The sequence below is a fragment of the Scyliorhinus torazame genome, chromosome 13 (genome assembly GCF_047496885.1).
Source record: "Scyliorhinus torazame isolate Kashiwa2021f chromosome 13, sScyTor2.1, whole genome shotgun sequence".
In the NCBI taxonomy this organism is placed as follows: Eukaryota; Metazoa; Chordata; class Chondrichthyes; order Carcharhiniformes; family Scyliorhinidae; genus Scyliorhinus; species Scyliorhinus torazame.
In genome coordinates this window covers 89,177,239-89,191,478 of record NC_092719.1, presented here as the reverse complement: position 1 = coordinate 89,191,478, position 14,240 = coordinate 89,177,239, and the positions used below count along the sequence as shown (strand labels likewise).

Here is a 14,240-nt window from a genome sequence, read left to right as displayed (position 1 = left end):
AGAGAGGCAGTCCTTACCTCTGGTTTATTGCAGTCACTGAAGAAATGTGGGTCAGAGATGGGATCATTTAGGTAGGACCTCAGCAAATTTGCTCGCAGTCCCTGTGGTGGCTCGTTGGTCATTTTGATTCCGTTCTGTAACATGGAAACAGGGAAGTCTCTGGATGGATAGCTGGTGAGCCACAAGCGGAATTGCGGCTTGGTTCCGTCACTGTCGGTGATCACTTCTTCACAGATTCGCTCCAACTCAGGCAGCCAGCTACTGGCGAGGTGACAATTCTGAAGAACAACCCAGGTACCCTCCTCAGCAGCCTGGAAAACAAGAAAGCATAGCAGAGACCATGCTGGCCAGCTCTCTGTACAGTCCACTGAACCAGACAGAACCGGACTAAACCAGATTGAACTGGAGAGAACCAGACTGAACCACACAGAATTGGACTGGACCAGACAGAGACAGAACATGACCGGACTGAACCCCACTGAACCAGACGAAACCTGGCATAACCCGACAGAATGACAGATATTTTCCATTTCGGAGACTAAGTGTAGTGGGGAGCGAGTTTCATGGTGTGTTTCCCCCTGGGCACCATGGAGGAATGTTCATCCGATTTCATCCTCGGAAGCTCATTAATTATGTATTGGCTATTAGCTCTCCGAGTCACATGGTGGGATGGGTAGAATAGAATTTACAGTGCAGAAGGAGGCCATTCGGCCCATCGAGTCTGCACCGGCTCTTGGAAAGAGCACCCTACCCACGTTCAGCACCTCCACCCTATCCCCAGAACCCAGTAACCCCACCCAACACTAAGGGCAATTTTGGACACTAAGGGCAATTTATCATGGCCAATCCACCTAACCTGCACATCTTTGGACTGTGGGAGGAAACCGGAGCACCGGGAGGAAACCCACACACACACGGGGAGGATGTGCAGACTCCGCACAGGCAGTGACCCAAGCCGGAATCGAACCCGGGACCCTGGAGCTGTGAAGCAATTGTGCTATTCACAATGCTACCGTGCTCCCAGTGGGTACTCATTCATCGCCCCACCGTTACCTAATAGGGCCAAAGTTCCTGGTGCCATACTTAAAAGCCATACAAAGACAGTCTATTCAGCACCGCTGTGTGGAGGACACGTTTCAATATGGCCGCATCCAACACCAAGCTGCATCAGGCTTCACGTTGACTCCCTTGAGGCCATCATGTGTGGAGTCCACCAGCGCTGGGATGTTCTCTACTTGAGGGATAGCAGGACGCCAATCAGCCTCATCTCGCCGACCTGGGAGGCGATTGCAAGGGAGGTCAGCTTGTTGGGCATACACCTGAGAAATGCAACCCAGGATGGGAAGGGGATGAATGATCTCATCCACTCTGTCAGGGTAAATCAACCTTCTCTTCACTCCAATCTCATACTCTCATAATGGCACTCAAAGTGTTACACTGCTCAGGGATCTCACATAATATGAGCAGGGTCACATCAACATTGATTATCTCACAGGTACTTTAACATCATCAACATCTCATGCTACACAAACTTCATCCTCAATCCTTACTGGAGAGGGCACAGCAGACTTGCTTGCTTCCCAAACTCTTCCCAAAATTTCTTCTCATCACATTCAATCGATTTGGTGGGTGAGGACAGAGATTGCCCTTGTGGGGAAGGCAAGATTGGGGATGGGCTCTCGCAAGCAAGCCCCCCCGACCCCCCCCCCCCCCACCCCCCCCCCCCCCCCATGAGTTGATCCCATCCTGACATTCTCTGTGAATGACTTTCAATGTTGTATTCAGTCTGATCATGACAGGCAGCAGCAGATCCTGACAGGACAGCACAGCCAACATAAGCCCCAGAACACCCATACTACATTCACTTGTACTTTCCACCAGCTCAATGGGTCCTAGTTATGGAGTAGGCTTGGGGTCACATTCGGAGGAATACCAAAGGCAGTGGCAGCCCAGGTCTCTGGCACTCGGAGGATTGTTGGAGAACAGGCACTCGGAGGACTGTTGGAGAACAGGCACACGCTAAGTCTGAGCTGGGTGATGAGCCTCTGGGCAAAGCCATCTCTCACTTGCTGGAGATGCAACGACAGGCAGCAGAAAATCAGGTAGAATTGTGTGAGGCAGTCAGCAAATCAGAACGAAGGATGGAATAGTCCACGTTCTGCTTGATGTCGTGGCTGCAACATGCGAGCGCTTCTCAGGGCCTCCATGAGAAGAGTGGTGGATGCCTTGGAGATGTTGATCCAGCAGATCATGATAGATTTGTGCTTGGACCTGCACAGGATCCATTCGTGGCTATGTGAGAAGATGGGAGACTCCTGGTGGAAGTAGGTACGATCGTGACATTTAAGTCTTGACAAAGACTTGAATAGGATGGGCATAGAGGACTACGGAAGTGTACAAGATTTTAGTTTTGACAGGCATCATGATCGGGGCGGGCTTGGAGGGCCGAAGGGCCCGTTCGTGTGTGCTATTTTTAGTTCTTTACAAAGATGTGCAGGTTAGGTGGATTGGCCGTGCTAAAAAGCAATTAGTGTCCAAGAATGTGAGGTTGGGTTACGGGGATAGGTTGGAGGTGTGGGCTTAAGTAGGGTGCTCTTTCCAAGGGCCGATGCAGACTCGATGGGCCGAATGGCCTCAATCAGCACTGTAAATTCTATGATTCTAAGTGTCTGCAAAGTGCATTCGTAACCTCTATTCCATACAAGACAACATGGAGTTAGGCGTGCTCACTAGCGTTGGAGGGGTAGCTATGAATGTTGCTCAAAATGAGAAGGCTGACTTTATTTCCCGTAGCAAAGCAAAAGACCTGCAGCCATGATGCTCTCTCCAACCATGTGTACATCTCGGTGTCCACTGAAGGTTTCTCATTAAAGTGGCAACATTGCATCAAGCCCTTTTGACAGAGTAGGCGGGATTCTCCCCTACCCGGCGGGGCGGAGGGTCTCGGCGGGACGGAGTGGCGTGAACCAATCCGGCGTCGGGCCGCCCCAAAGGTGCGGACGGAGTGGTTGGCGCCCCGCCGGCTGGCGTGGAAAGCATTTGGCGCCACGCAAAGCCGGGGCCGAAGGGACTCCACCGGCCGGCGCGAGTCCGTGCATGCGCGGGAGCGTCAGCGACTGCTGACATCATCCCCGCGCATTCGCGGGGGGGTTTCACTATGCGTCGGCCATGGCGGAGGCGTAGGAAAAGAGGGCCCCCACGGCACAGGCCCGCCCGCGGATCGGTGGGCCCCGATCGCCCCACGCCCCCCCCCCCCGCCCCAGGACCCCGGAGCCCGCCCGCGCCGCCAGGTCCTGCCGATAAGTGACCACGTTTAATTTACGCCGGCGGGACTGGCATAAAAGCAGTGGGACTTTGGCCCATCGCGGGCCGGAGAATTGCCGGGGCGGGGGGGCGCTGACCGGCGCGATTCCCACCCCCCCCCCGAATCTCCGGTGCTGGAGAATTCGGCGGCCGGCGGGGGCGGGATTCACGCCCCCCCCCTGGCGATTTTCAGACACGGCGGGGGTCGGAGAATCCCGCCCAGTATTTGTGCTGTTGAACAAACTGTCATTTCCCAGAGTGCACGGATACAGAGTTCACCATTTACCTTTCCTAGTGAATCATGAGGGTTGAAGCAAGTGGTTAGCACTATGAAGCCATAGTGGTTAGCACTGTGGCTTCACAGCGCCATGGTCCCAGGTTCGATTCCCGGCTTGGGTCACTGTCTGTGCGGAGTCTGAACGCTCTCCCCATGTCTGCATGGGCTTCCTCCGGGTGCTCCGGTTTGCTCCCACAAGTCACGAAAATGTGCTGTTACGTGAATTGGACATTCTGAATTCTCCCTCTGTGTACTCGAACTGGTGTCGGAACTGGCGACAAGGGGCTTTTCACAGTAACCTCATTGCAGTGTTAATGTAAGCCTACTTGTGACAAAAGATTATTATTGTTAAGTCCAAATGCTGAACTTGCTCTCGATTTCAGTGGTTGTAAAGGCCGTTTCGTGCACTGCCATGGCTCTAAGGGACAGCAGGAATATGGCTGTGTCCCATTGCCTGTACCTTCCTCCTCCTGGAATCTTGTAGCGAACACTGCGGCACGTCTTCCATGCTGTGCGTCTTCGATGGCAACCTCACGTGGAAGATCTTGGGCAAAATTCTCCCCCAACGGCGGGATGCCCGCCGACTGGCGCCAAAGCCGGCGCAAATCAGACGGGCATCGCGCCGGCAAAAAGGTGCGGAAGTCTCCGCATCTTTGGCGGCCTAGCCCCAACATTGAGGGGCTAGGCCGACGCCGGAGGGATTTCCGCCCCGCCAGCTGGCGGAAATGGCGTTTGTTGCCCCGCCAGCTGGCGCGGAAATGCGGCGCATGCGCGGGAGCGTCAGCGGCCGCTGTCAGTTTCCCAGCGCATGCGCGGGAGCGTCAGCGGCCGCTGTCAGTTTCCCGCGCATGCGCAGTGGGGAGAGTCACTTCCGCCTCCGCCATGGTGGAGGCCGTGGCGGAGGCGGAAGGGAAAGAGTGCCCTCACGGCACAGGCCCGCCCGCGGATCGGTGGGCCCCGATCGCGGGCCAGGCCACCGTGGGGGCACCCCCCGGGGTCAGATCGCCCCGCGCCCCCCCCCAGGACCCCGGAGCCCGCCCACGCCGCCTGGTCCCGCCGGTAAATACCAGGTTTGATTTACGCCGGCGGGACAGGCAATTCCTGGGCGGGACTTCGGCCCATCCGGGCCGGAGAATCCAGCGGGGGGTCCCGCCAACCGGCGCGGCCGGATTCCCGCCCCCGCCCAATCTCCGGGAGCGGAGACTTCGGCGGGGGCGGGGGGCGGGATTCACGGCGGCCAACGGCCATTCTCCGACCCGGCAGGGGGTCGGAGAATGACGCCCCTTATCTCTCACTCCAGGTTCCTGCCCTTCCTACTCTTCATCATTTGAGGAGCTCTCAGCAACCCCCCCCCCCCAACCCCGCCCCCGGGTGTCTCCTCTGGCATGCAATTTCCCCTTTGAAGTGTCAGGCTGTGACGGGCACAGCACACCACGGTGATGTGGGACCTGCTCTATGGGGAGATCACTGCAGAGCCCCACCTGAGTGATCCAAATATCCGAAGCACATCTTCAGGATGCCAATATTCTCCTTACTGCTGCATCATGTTGCCTTATTCGCTACTTGTATCTCACCTGCTCCAGATGCCAATTTGATTCACTCCACGTGATATCAAGGAATGGCTGGAGGCACTGGATACTGCAAAGGCTTTGGGCCCTGTCAATATTCTGGCAATAGTACTGAAGACTTATGCTCCAGAACCTACCATGCCCCTAGTCAAGCTGTTCCAGTGCATCTGCAACACTGGCATCTATCAGGCAATGTGGAGAATTGCTCATGTCCTGTTCGGAAATAGAAAAGGTTTTAAGTAATCTATATTTGTACTTATGTGCTTTAGGAATAAGCTATAACTTTAAGTTTAAATTTAATTTATATTTCTGTAGTTGTGTGTTAAGGAATTTTAGTTTTACTCTAAAAGATGCCTGAATTTTTACAGCTGAGGTTTTACAGCTTTTAAAGTAGGGAACCAGGGTCCCACAGAAACAGCAAAAAGCAGTATCTGCCGTGGGGTTGGTGAAGATGCTCTGAGGTGCAGGGAAGTTTTAAATCTCTCCAGTAGGATATGAAGGGAGATTGCACACTGCAGGACCCAAACTAAGTAACAGAAAAGGTTCTAAAACCAGTGAGAGGGACAGAAACAAGTTCCAAGAAGAGCTTCCAGTCAAAGGAACAAAGAACAGCATGGTAGCATAGTGGTTAGCACAGTTGCTTCACAGCTCCAGGGTCCCAGGTTCGATTCACATCTTGGGCCACTGTCTGTGCGGAGTCTGCACGTTCTCCTCATGTCTGCGTGGGTTTCCTCCGGGTCCAAAGATGTGCAGGTTAGGTGGATTGGCCATGCTAAATTGCCCTTAGTGTTCAAAAAGGTTGGGTGGAGTTACTGGGTTACGAGGAGGGTGGGGGGGTGGGCTTGGGTAGGGTGCTCTTTCCAAGGGCCGGTGCAGACTCAATGGGACGAATGACCTCCTTCTGCACTGCAAATTCTATGAAAAACAGGCATCTGGAAAAAAAGGTTCTGCTCGCACATGAAACTGGACCCGGGCCCTCGGGAGGCCATATTCTGGGTGTCGGACCTGCCGGGGTTGGAAACGGGCGGGGAGGCAGATGTTGTAACCTTCGCCTTGTTGATCGCCCAAAGGTGGATCTTGTTAGGGTGGAGATCAACCTCTCCACCCTGTGCCTGGCGTGACGGGGGGACCTGCTGGAATTCTTGATGCTTGAAAAGGTCAAATTTGAACTGAGGGGAAGGATGGAGGGGTTCTCCAATTCATGGGCGTTATTCATTATGCACTTTCAAGAATTGGATCACATCGAACATTAGGGAGGGGGAGGGCTGGGAGGAGAGGGAATGTATGTGTTAATGGTGACTATGGGTGATTCCTGATTCCTTTTTTTCATTTGTTTATGTTAACATGCGGGCTAATGTTTGGGGTTTGGTGGGAGGATGGGATTGTTGTTATTGATATGGGGATTGACATTGCATTCGTTACTGATTGTTGTTTATTGTTGGATGTAAATTTGGGAGAAAATGTGAAAAAGGAGAAGAATAAAAAATATTTTTTATAAAAAGGTTCTGTTCACTGAAGTTAAGAATGAAGGAAAGACTCCAAAAGGGCAAAGCTGCAGAAAGTGAAGTGGGCTTGCGAGAATCCAGAGTTCCAAATCCAACAAGATGACTCCTTATCATGGGCCTTTTTATTTAAAAATTATGATGTGGATGTCACTGGTTGGGCCAGCAGTTATTCCCCATTCCTAATTACGAACCACTGAAATTGTCTCAGGTGGCATCTGCCATTTGGTTTCAGAGTGTGGGATGTCTGACCACAGTTCGCCTGTTGGTACATGGACCGTGTACTTACTGTGATCATTAGTGTACAAGATGGATCTTATAACTTGTGTTATTCTTACAAATCGGTAAATTTCTATAAAGGTATAGTTGGAGTATTTTTGTTAATTGTTTCTTATTTAATAAACGTTTTATTCTTTTGCATCAGCTGGGATTGTAACAGTCCTGAACACAAAAGGCAGGCCAAATTCAACTTTGTCAATTATCATCCCATCAGTCTATTCTCGATCATCAGTAAATTGACCGAAGAGGTCATCAATAGTGCTATCAAATGACACTTTGTCACCTGTACTTGGGAGGAAGGGTTTGCCAGTCTGGAGGAGCTAAGGGAGAGGGTAGAGCTGCCGAGGGGGAGTGAGTTCAGGTATCTGTAGTTTAGGGACTTTGCGCGATAGGTTTGGAGGGGGTTCCCTAGTTTGCCGGAATACACCCTGCTGGAGCAACTGCTGCTTCGGGATGTGGAAGGGGAGGGAAGAATTGGGGATATATGCAAGTGTCTGGGGGAGCAGGGAGGCGTGCGGGTGGTGATGATCAAGGAGAAATGGGAAGCAGGGTTAGGACGGGAGATCAATTGGGGAGTATGGAGTGAGGCACTGCGTAGGGTAAACGGGACCTCCTCTTGTGCAAGGATGAGCCTGATACAGTTTAAGGTGGTGCACAGGGTGCGTATGACTCGGCAAGAATGAGTGGGTATTTTCAGAGGGTAGCAGATGAGTGTGAGAGGTGTGGGTGGGGGCCAGCGAATCATGCACACATGTTTTGGAGTTGCGAAAAATTGGGAAGATTCTGGGTGGGAATCTTAGCCAGGATAGTGGAGGAGGAGGTGGACCCGGACCCTTTGGTGGCGATATTTGGGGTTTCAGAGAAGCTGGAGCTCATGGAGAGGAGGAAGGCCGATGTCGTGGCCTTCGCCTCTCTGATTGCACGCTGGCAAATTTTGCTGGATGGCGGTCGGTATCGCCACCGGGGGCAGCGGCTTGGTTGGGTGACCTGTACGATTTCCTGCGGTTAGAGAAGATAAAGTATGAGTTAAGGGGCTCTGCAGGGGGGGTTTGAGTAAAGGTGGGGGATGTTAGTGACCGTCTTTGAGGAGCTGTCCGTCGCAGGGGGGTGGGGAGGGTGAAAAAGGGGAAATAATCTGTACAGACTGTACAGATGATTGCTGGGAAGTATGTTTCCCGGGGTGTTTATTTGCTGTAACCTGTTTTGATACATGTTTGTAATAAAATATATATTTTTTAAAACAGTCACTTTATCAATAATCTGCTCATGGGCATGTGGTGAATGTAGACATTGTTATATATTATATTTTATATTTGTTGCATGAAGGTTAAGGTCTTAAGGGATACGGGACCAAGGCTCCTGAGGGAGCACCTTCCCAAAACCATGGCCTCTGACAAGGCCAGCAGATACCTGGGAATACCACCTCAGGGGCTGCAGCATTCAAGAACACAGCTCACCACCCCCTTCTCAAGGGTAATTAGGGATGGGCAAAAAATACAGGCCTAGCCAGCGATATCCACATCCCGTAAATGAATAAAAGACTCAGAGGCTAATGCTCGGGTGCCGTGAGCCATCGTTTGAGTGGGTACCCCTCATCTCCAAGCAGCCACCCCTGTAATCACTGAGATCCTTCGGACAAGGTACTCGAAGTGACTCCGTTTCTGGGAACACCCTGGCTACCTGGCACAAGCGTGCAGGATGTGCTTCTGATGATCGCACGCCAGTTGAATGTTCAGAGAGTGGGATCCTTTCCTGTTAATGTGAATAATCAGAGGCTGCTGCCTTGGATCTCTTAATGCCACGTGTGCAATTGATTGCACCCTGTACTCAAGGTTGCAGATTGCAGGAGTGCTTTTGGTAAAGTGGTACTGAGCTGCTGCTGGAAAAGTCATGGATGGAGGAGGCGTTTGCAGTCTGTCCCATGCATAGAGTACCGGGATGGGGAGTGGTAAGGTCGACATCTTTGTGATGGGTTCAAGGGGAGCTCTTAAATGTGCCATGTTACCAAAGGCATTCGTGCAATCTCTGATCTAGTTTACTGATCAAGCTCAACCTGCACTTCAGCAATGACTGGATGGATGCCCTTTGTCCTGCGATCCAAGTCAATTGGAGAATGTACTTTCGAGGCTTTCATTCATAATTTGGCAGTTTGCTGAACTTTCCATGCTCACAATCCTCTCTGTTAAAGCTCAGAAAAAGTTACTGTGTGGTGAAACCAGTGACTCCTGCAGTCTATGGTTAAATCTCACTGTGGTACACTATATTAGGGGTATCGCGGTACCTAGGTGGGATGTACCTTATACTGTAGTATGAGTGGTAGAGCCTGCCTGCTTGTTCCCCCCAGCAGGCGGAGCATAAGAGTCTGTGTTTCACCCACAGCAGTCATTCTGTACCCGGAGCTGCTGGGGTAACTACTTGTTCATTAAAGCCTTCAATTGGACAACAATCTCGCTTCAGTAGTGATTGATCGTGCATCAATTTAATGAACAAAATTGAAGAATGGCTGCTCTCTGCATCATGCCAGAGTGTCTATAAATCAACCTCCACGCGGCAAATGCAGCAGCAACTTTTAAACATTAGCTGCCATGTTTCAACGGGTACATCAGGACGGCCGCGACTACCCCCATGGAGGAATAGAAAATGCAAGTCCTCCACTCAAGGGTGATCCCAGAAATCTACACGCTTATCGAAGACACGGACGGTTTCGAGGACGCAATGACTTTGTTAAAAGAGCATTACGTCGGCACTGTGAATCAGGTACATGCTCGCCATCTTTTAGCTACCAGCTGGCAAATCCCAGGGGAATCACTGGATGATTTTTACCGCGCATTGTTCGTGTTAGGTATAAACTGTAACTATCCATAAGTCTCAGCCAATGACCACACTGAACTCTTAATACGGGATGCTTTTGTTGCGGGCATGCTGTCCTCTAAAATCCGCCAGCAACTGCTGGAAAACGATGTGCTAGGGCTTAAAGAGGCATGGAAACTTGCGCACTCCCTAGATGTAGCGTCCTGCAATGCCCAGACCTACGTTCCCGATCGCGCGGTACCTGCATGGACAGGGTGGACCCCACCCGCGGCCACAACTTGCCTCAGTGACACTGGACCAGTCTCGGCCCCGAACGCTTTCAACCACTACGACGTCGGTACTCATCAAAGGGCACAGGACATCCTGCTTTATCGACTCTGGGAGCACGGAGAGCTTTATCCATCCCAATACGGTAAGATACTGCTCCCTCGCTGTACACCCGATTAAACAAAAGATCTCCCTGGCCTCTGGGTCCCACTCTGTGGAGATCCGGGGGTACTGCATAGCCAACCTCACGGTCCAGGGCGTGGAGTTCAATAACTTCCGACTCTAAGCCCTCCCCCATCTCTGCGCTGCCACACGCCTGAGACTGGACTTCCAGTCTGTAGCACAATCAATCACTCACGAGGTGAGAAGAGATGAAGTCAATCGATGGCTTTATTACGCAGAATCGATGGCTTTATTACGCAGACCTGTTCCCCAGCAGCTCGGTTACAGAATGCGGCTGCTGGGAGAGCCCGGGTTCTTATACTCCGCCTTACTGGGTGGAGCCAGCAGGCGGCAGATCCAATCAGGACCCAGTGTCTGTCCACCAATAGCCTCTCGGCATCACTGGGTACCGTACTACCCCTAATACATACCACCACATTCACCCCTTGTTGAAAAAGAACCTGGCGGGGTGCAGGGTCGCATGGTGGTAGGGGTTTACAAAGTCAGTACTGGGATTCCATTAACACAGTGGCTATGCATCGATATCAACGGTTAACTATTTACAATGCCGCTTTTACTGGGCTACTGAATTATTTATAGATCTTGCTTTGTCACGCAGATTCAATGAGTCGAGTGGCTGCCCTGGTCGTCCTTGCCGATCGTCTCAGCACCAGTGGTGGTGCAGGCGCTGGCTCGGGCACTGTCGTCTCTGGGAGCATCGCGATGTTTGTTCCTGTTTCACTACTCCTGGGCAGGCACGGAAGGAGGACCGATCCGCCCGGGAAGGGAGCAGCTGTGGGGTGCACCGGTGGGAGGGAGGGGGTGATTGGTGTTGGGGGGTGTGGGGAACTCCGGCGGGCGCCAGGTCCCGCAGGGAGACCGTGTCCTGTCGGCCGTCGGGGTATGCCACGTAGGCGTATTGAGGGTTCGCATGGAGGAGACAAACCATCTCGACCAACGGCTCTGATTTGTGCGCCCGCACATGCTTTCGGAGCAAGATGGGTCCTGGGGCTGCCAGCCAGGTCGGAAGTGACGTTCCGGAGGAGGACTTCCTAGGGAAGACAAGGAGGCGCTCGTGAGGCGTTTGATTAGTTGTGGTACACAGCAGCGACCGGATGGTGTGGAGGGCATCCGGGAGGACTTCCTGCCAGCTGGAAACTGGGAGACTTCTGGACCGTAGGGCCAGTAGGACGGTCTTCCAGACCGTACCGTTCTCCCTCTCTACCTGACCGTTCCCCCGGGGGTTGTAACTGGTCGTCCTGCTCGAGGCGATGCCTTTGCTGAGCAGGAATTGACGCAGTTCGTCGCTCATGAAGGAGGACCCCCTATCGCTATGGATGTAGGCGGAGGAAACCGAACAGTGTAAAGATGGTGCATAGGGCTTTAATGACCGTGGCCGCGATCATGTCGGGGCAGGAGATGGCGAAAGGGAAACGGGAGTATTCGTCAACCACGTTTAGGAAGTAGGTGTTGCGATCCGTGGAGGGGAGGGGGCCTTTGAAGTCCAGACTGAGGCGCTCAAAGGGACGGGAAGCCTTTATCAGGTGCGCTCTATCTGGCCTGAAAAAGTGCGGCTTGCACTCTGCGCAGATTCCTGGTGGCTGTTCGGACCTCCTCGACGGAGTAGGGGATTATCGAACATGAAGGCTACCGACCGTTGGTCAGTGAGGAGAGTGAATCTCCTACCGGCCAGGTAATGCCTCCAATGCCGCACAGCTTCTACTATGGCTTGGGCTTCCTTTTCCACTGAGGAGTGGCGGATTTCTGAAGCGTGGAGGGGCGGGGAGAAAAAGGCCACGGGTCTGCACGCTTGGTTTAGAGTGGCAGCCAGAGCTACGTCAGATGCGTCGCTCTCGACTTGGAAGGGGAAGGACTCGTCGATAGCGCGCATCGTGGCCTTTGCGATATCCGCTTTGATGCGGCTGAAGGCCTGGCGGGCCTCTGTCGACAGGGGAAAGACGGTGGACTGAATTAGCGGGCGGGCCTTGTCGCGTAGTTGGGGGACCCACTGGGCATAATAAGAGAAGAAGCCCAGGCAGCGTTCAGGGCTTTGGAACAGTGAGGGAGGGGGAACTCTATAAGGGGGCGCATGCCATTCAGGGTCAGGGCCTATCACTCCATTACGTACTACGTAGCCAAGGATGGCTAGACGGTCGGTGCTAAACATGCATTTTTCCCTGTTGTAGGTGAGGTTGAGGGCATTAGCGGTCTGGAGGAATTTGCGGAGGTTGGCGTCGTGGTCCTGCTGGTCATGGCCGCAGATGGTGACGTTGTCGAGGTACGGGAACGTGGCCCCTAAACCGGTGCTGGGTCAACCATTCGGTCCAACGGGGTGACGCCGAATGGAACCTGTACAAAGTGGTAGAGCCGCCCGTCTGCTTCGAAGGCAGTGTACTTGCGGTCGCTCGGGCGGATGGGGAGCTGGTGATATGCGGACTTAAGGTCCATGGTGGAAAAGATCTTGTACTGTGCAATCCGATTGACCATGTCGGATATGCGGGGGAGAGGGTACGCATCTAGTTGCGTGTACCTATTGATGGTTTGACTATAGTCTACGACCATCCTCTGCTTCTCCCCGGTCTTAACAACTACCACCTGAGCTCTCCAGGGGACTATTGCTGGCTTGGATTATGCCTTCCTTCAGCAGCCGCTGGACTTCAGACCGGATAAACGTTCGGTCCTGGGCGCTGTACCGTCTGCTCCTAGTGGCAGACGGGTTTGCAATCCGGGATGAGGTTCGCAAACAAGGAAGGCGGTTCAACCTTGAGGGTCGCGAGGCTGCAGATAGTAAGTGGGGGTATAGGGCCGCCGAATTGGAATGTTAAACTCTGAAGGTTACATTGAAAATCTAACCCTAGGAGAGTGGGGGCGCAGAGGTGGGGGAGGACATAAAGTCGGTAATTCTTAAACTCTCTCCCCTACACCGTTAGGTTCGCGATGCAGAACCCTTTGATTTCTACGGAATGGGATCCCGCTGCCAGAAAAATCTTTTGGGTACTCGGGTGGATTGAATGAAAACAGCGTCTTACCGTATCCAGATGGATAAAACTTTCCGTGCTCCCAGAGTCGATCAGACATGGCGTTTCGTACCCGTTAACCAGCACCGCAGTCGGTGCCGTTTGGAGCGTCCGGGGCCGCGACTGGTCCAGGGTCACCACAGCCAGTCGCGGTTGCTGCATCGGGGCGTTTTCTTCAGGCCCCGTGGAGCCGTCCATGCTGGGGTCCTTGGCTGTCAGCCAAGATGGCGGCGTCCACAGATCGCACGCGGTCGGGGGCGGACAAAATGGCCGCACCCATGAATCGCACGTGGCTGGAGGGTCACAAGATGGCGGCGCCCGTTGGCCGCACATGGATCGTTGGGGGAGTTGAGTTTATGGTCCCAGTTCTCCCCCGGAGATTGCGGTGACCCCCCGGGACTGGCACACCGCTGAATAGTGTCCCTTCTTGCTGCAACATTTACAGATGTCCGAGCGGGCTGGGCAGCGCTGCCGGGGGTGTTTCGACTGGCCGCAAAAATAGCAGCGGGTGGTCTGGTGCTCTGGCCGTGCAGGCTTGCGGGGGGATGGGGGGTGCCGGGGAGTCGGTTGCGGCGGGGGTCCACGAAGCCCAAGGGGCTGCCGCGCGGTCGGGGGCGTAAGCGGCGGATTTCTGCGAGGCTACATCGAGGGAGGCCTCAAAGGCCCCTTGCCTCCGTGAGCCCCAGTGAGTCTCTCTTCAGCAGTCGCTGGCGAATTTGGGATGAGGTGATACCTGTTACGAAACAATCCCTGATTAGGAGTTCCGTATGTTCGTTAGCCATCACCGGTGGGCAGTTGCAGTTCCTTCCGGAATATTCGATGGGCTGAATGGCCTCCTTCTGCACTGTAAATCCTATGAATTAGCAGTGCGCTGTAGAACTCGTCCAGCGATTCTCCGGGGATTTGCCGTCTCATCGCGAGTTGGTGGCGTGCGTAGACCTGGTTTACGGGCCAAATGTAGATCCCTCTCAGCATGGTGAGCGCCGCCGGGAAATCTTCCGTGTCTTCGATGAGCGTGTAGATCTCCGGACTCACCCTGGAATGCAGGACCTGC

The 14,240-nt window shown here is 53.5% G+C and overlaps 1 protein-coding gene across 1 annotated transcript in view; it reads right to left on the bottom strand.

The window, feature by feature from the left end:
* LOC140388180 (dynein axonemal heavy chain 3-like) overlaps positions 1–14,240 on the bottom strand; it is a 1,528,048-nt gene that overhangs the window by 212,785 nt on the left and 1,301,023 nt on the right. Inside the window, exon 70 of the mRNA XM_072471941.1 lies at positions 18–311. Coding sequence (XP_072328042.1) covers positions 18–311 — 294 coding nt within the window. The remainder of the gene's footprint in view (positions 1–17; positions 312–14,240) is intronic.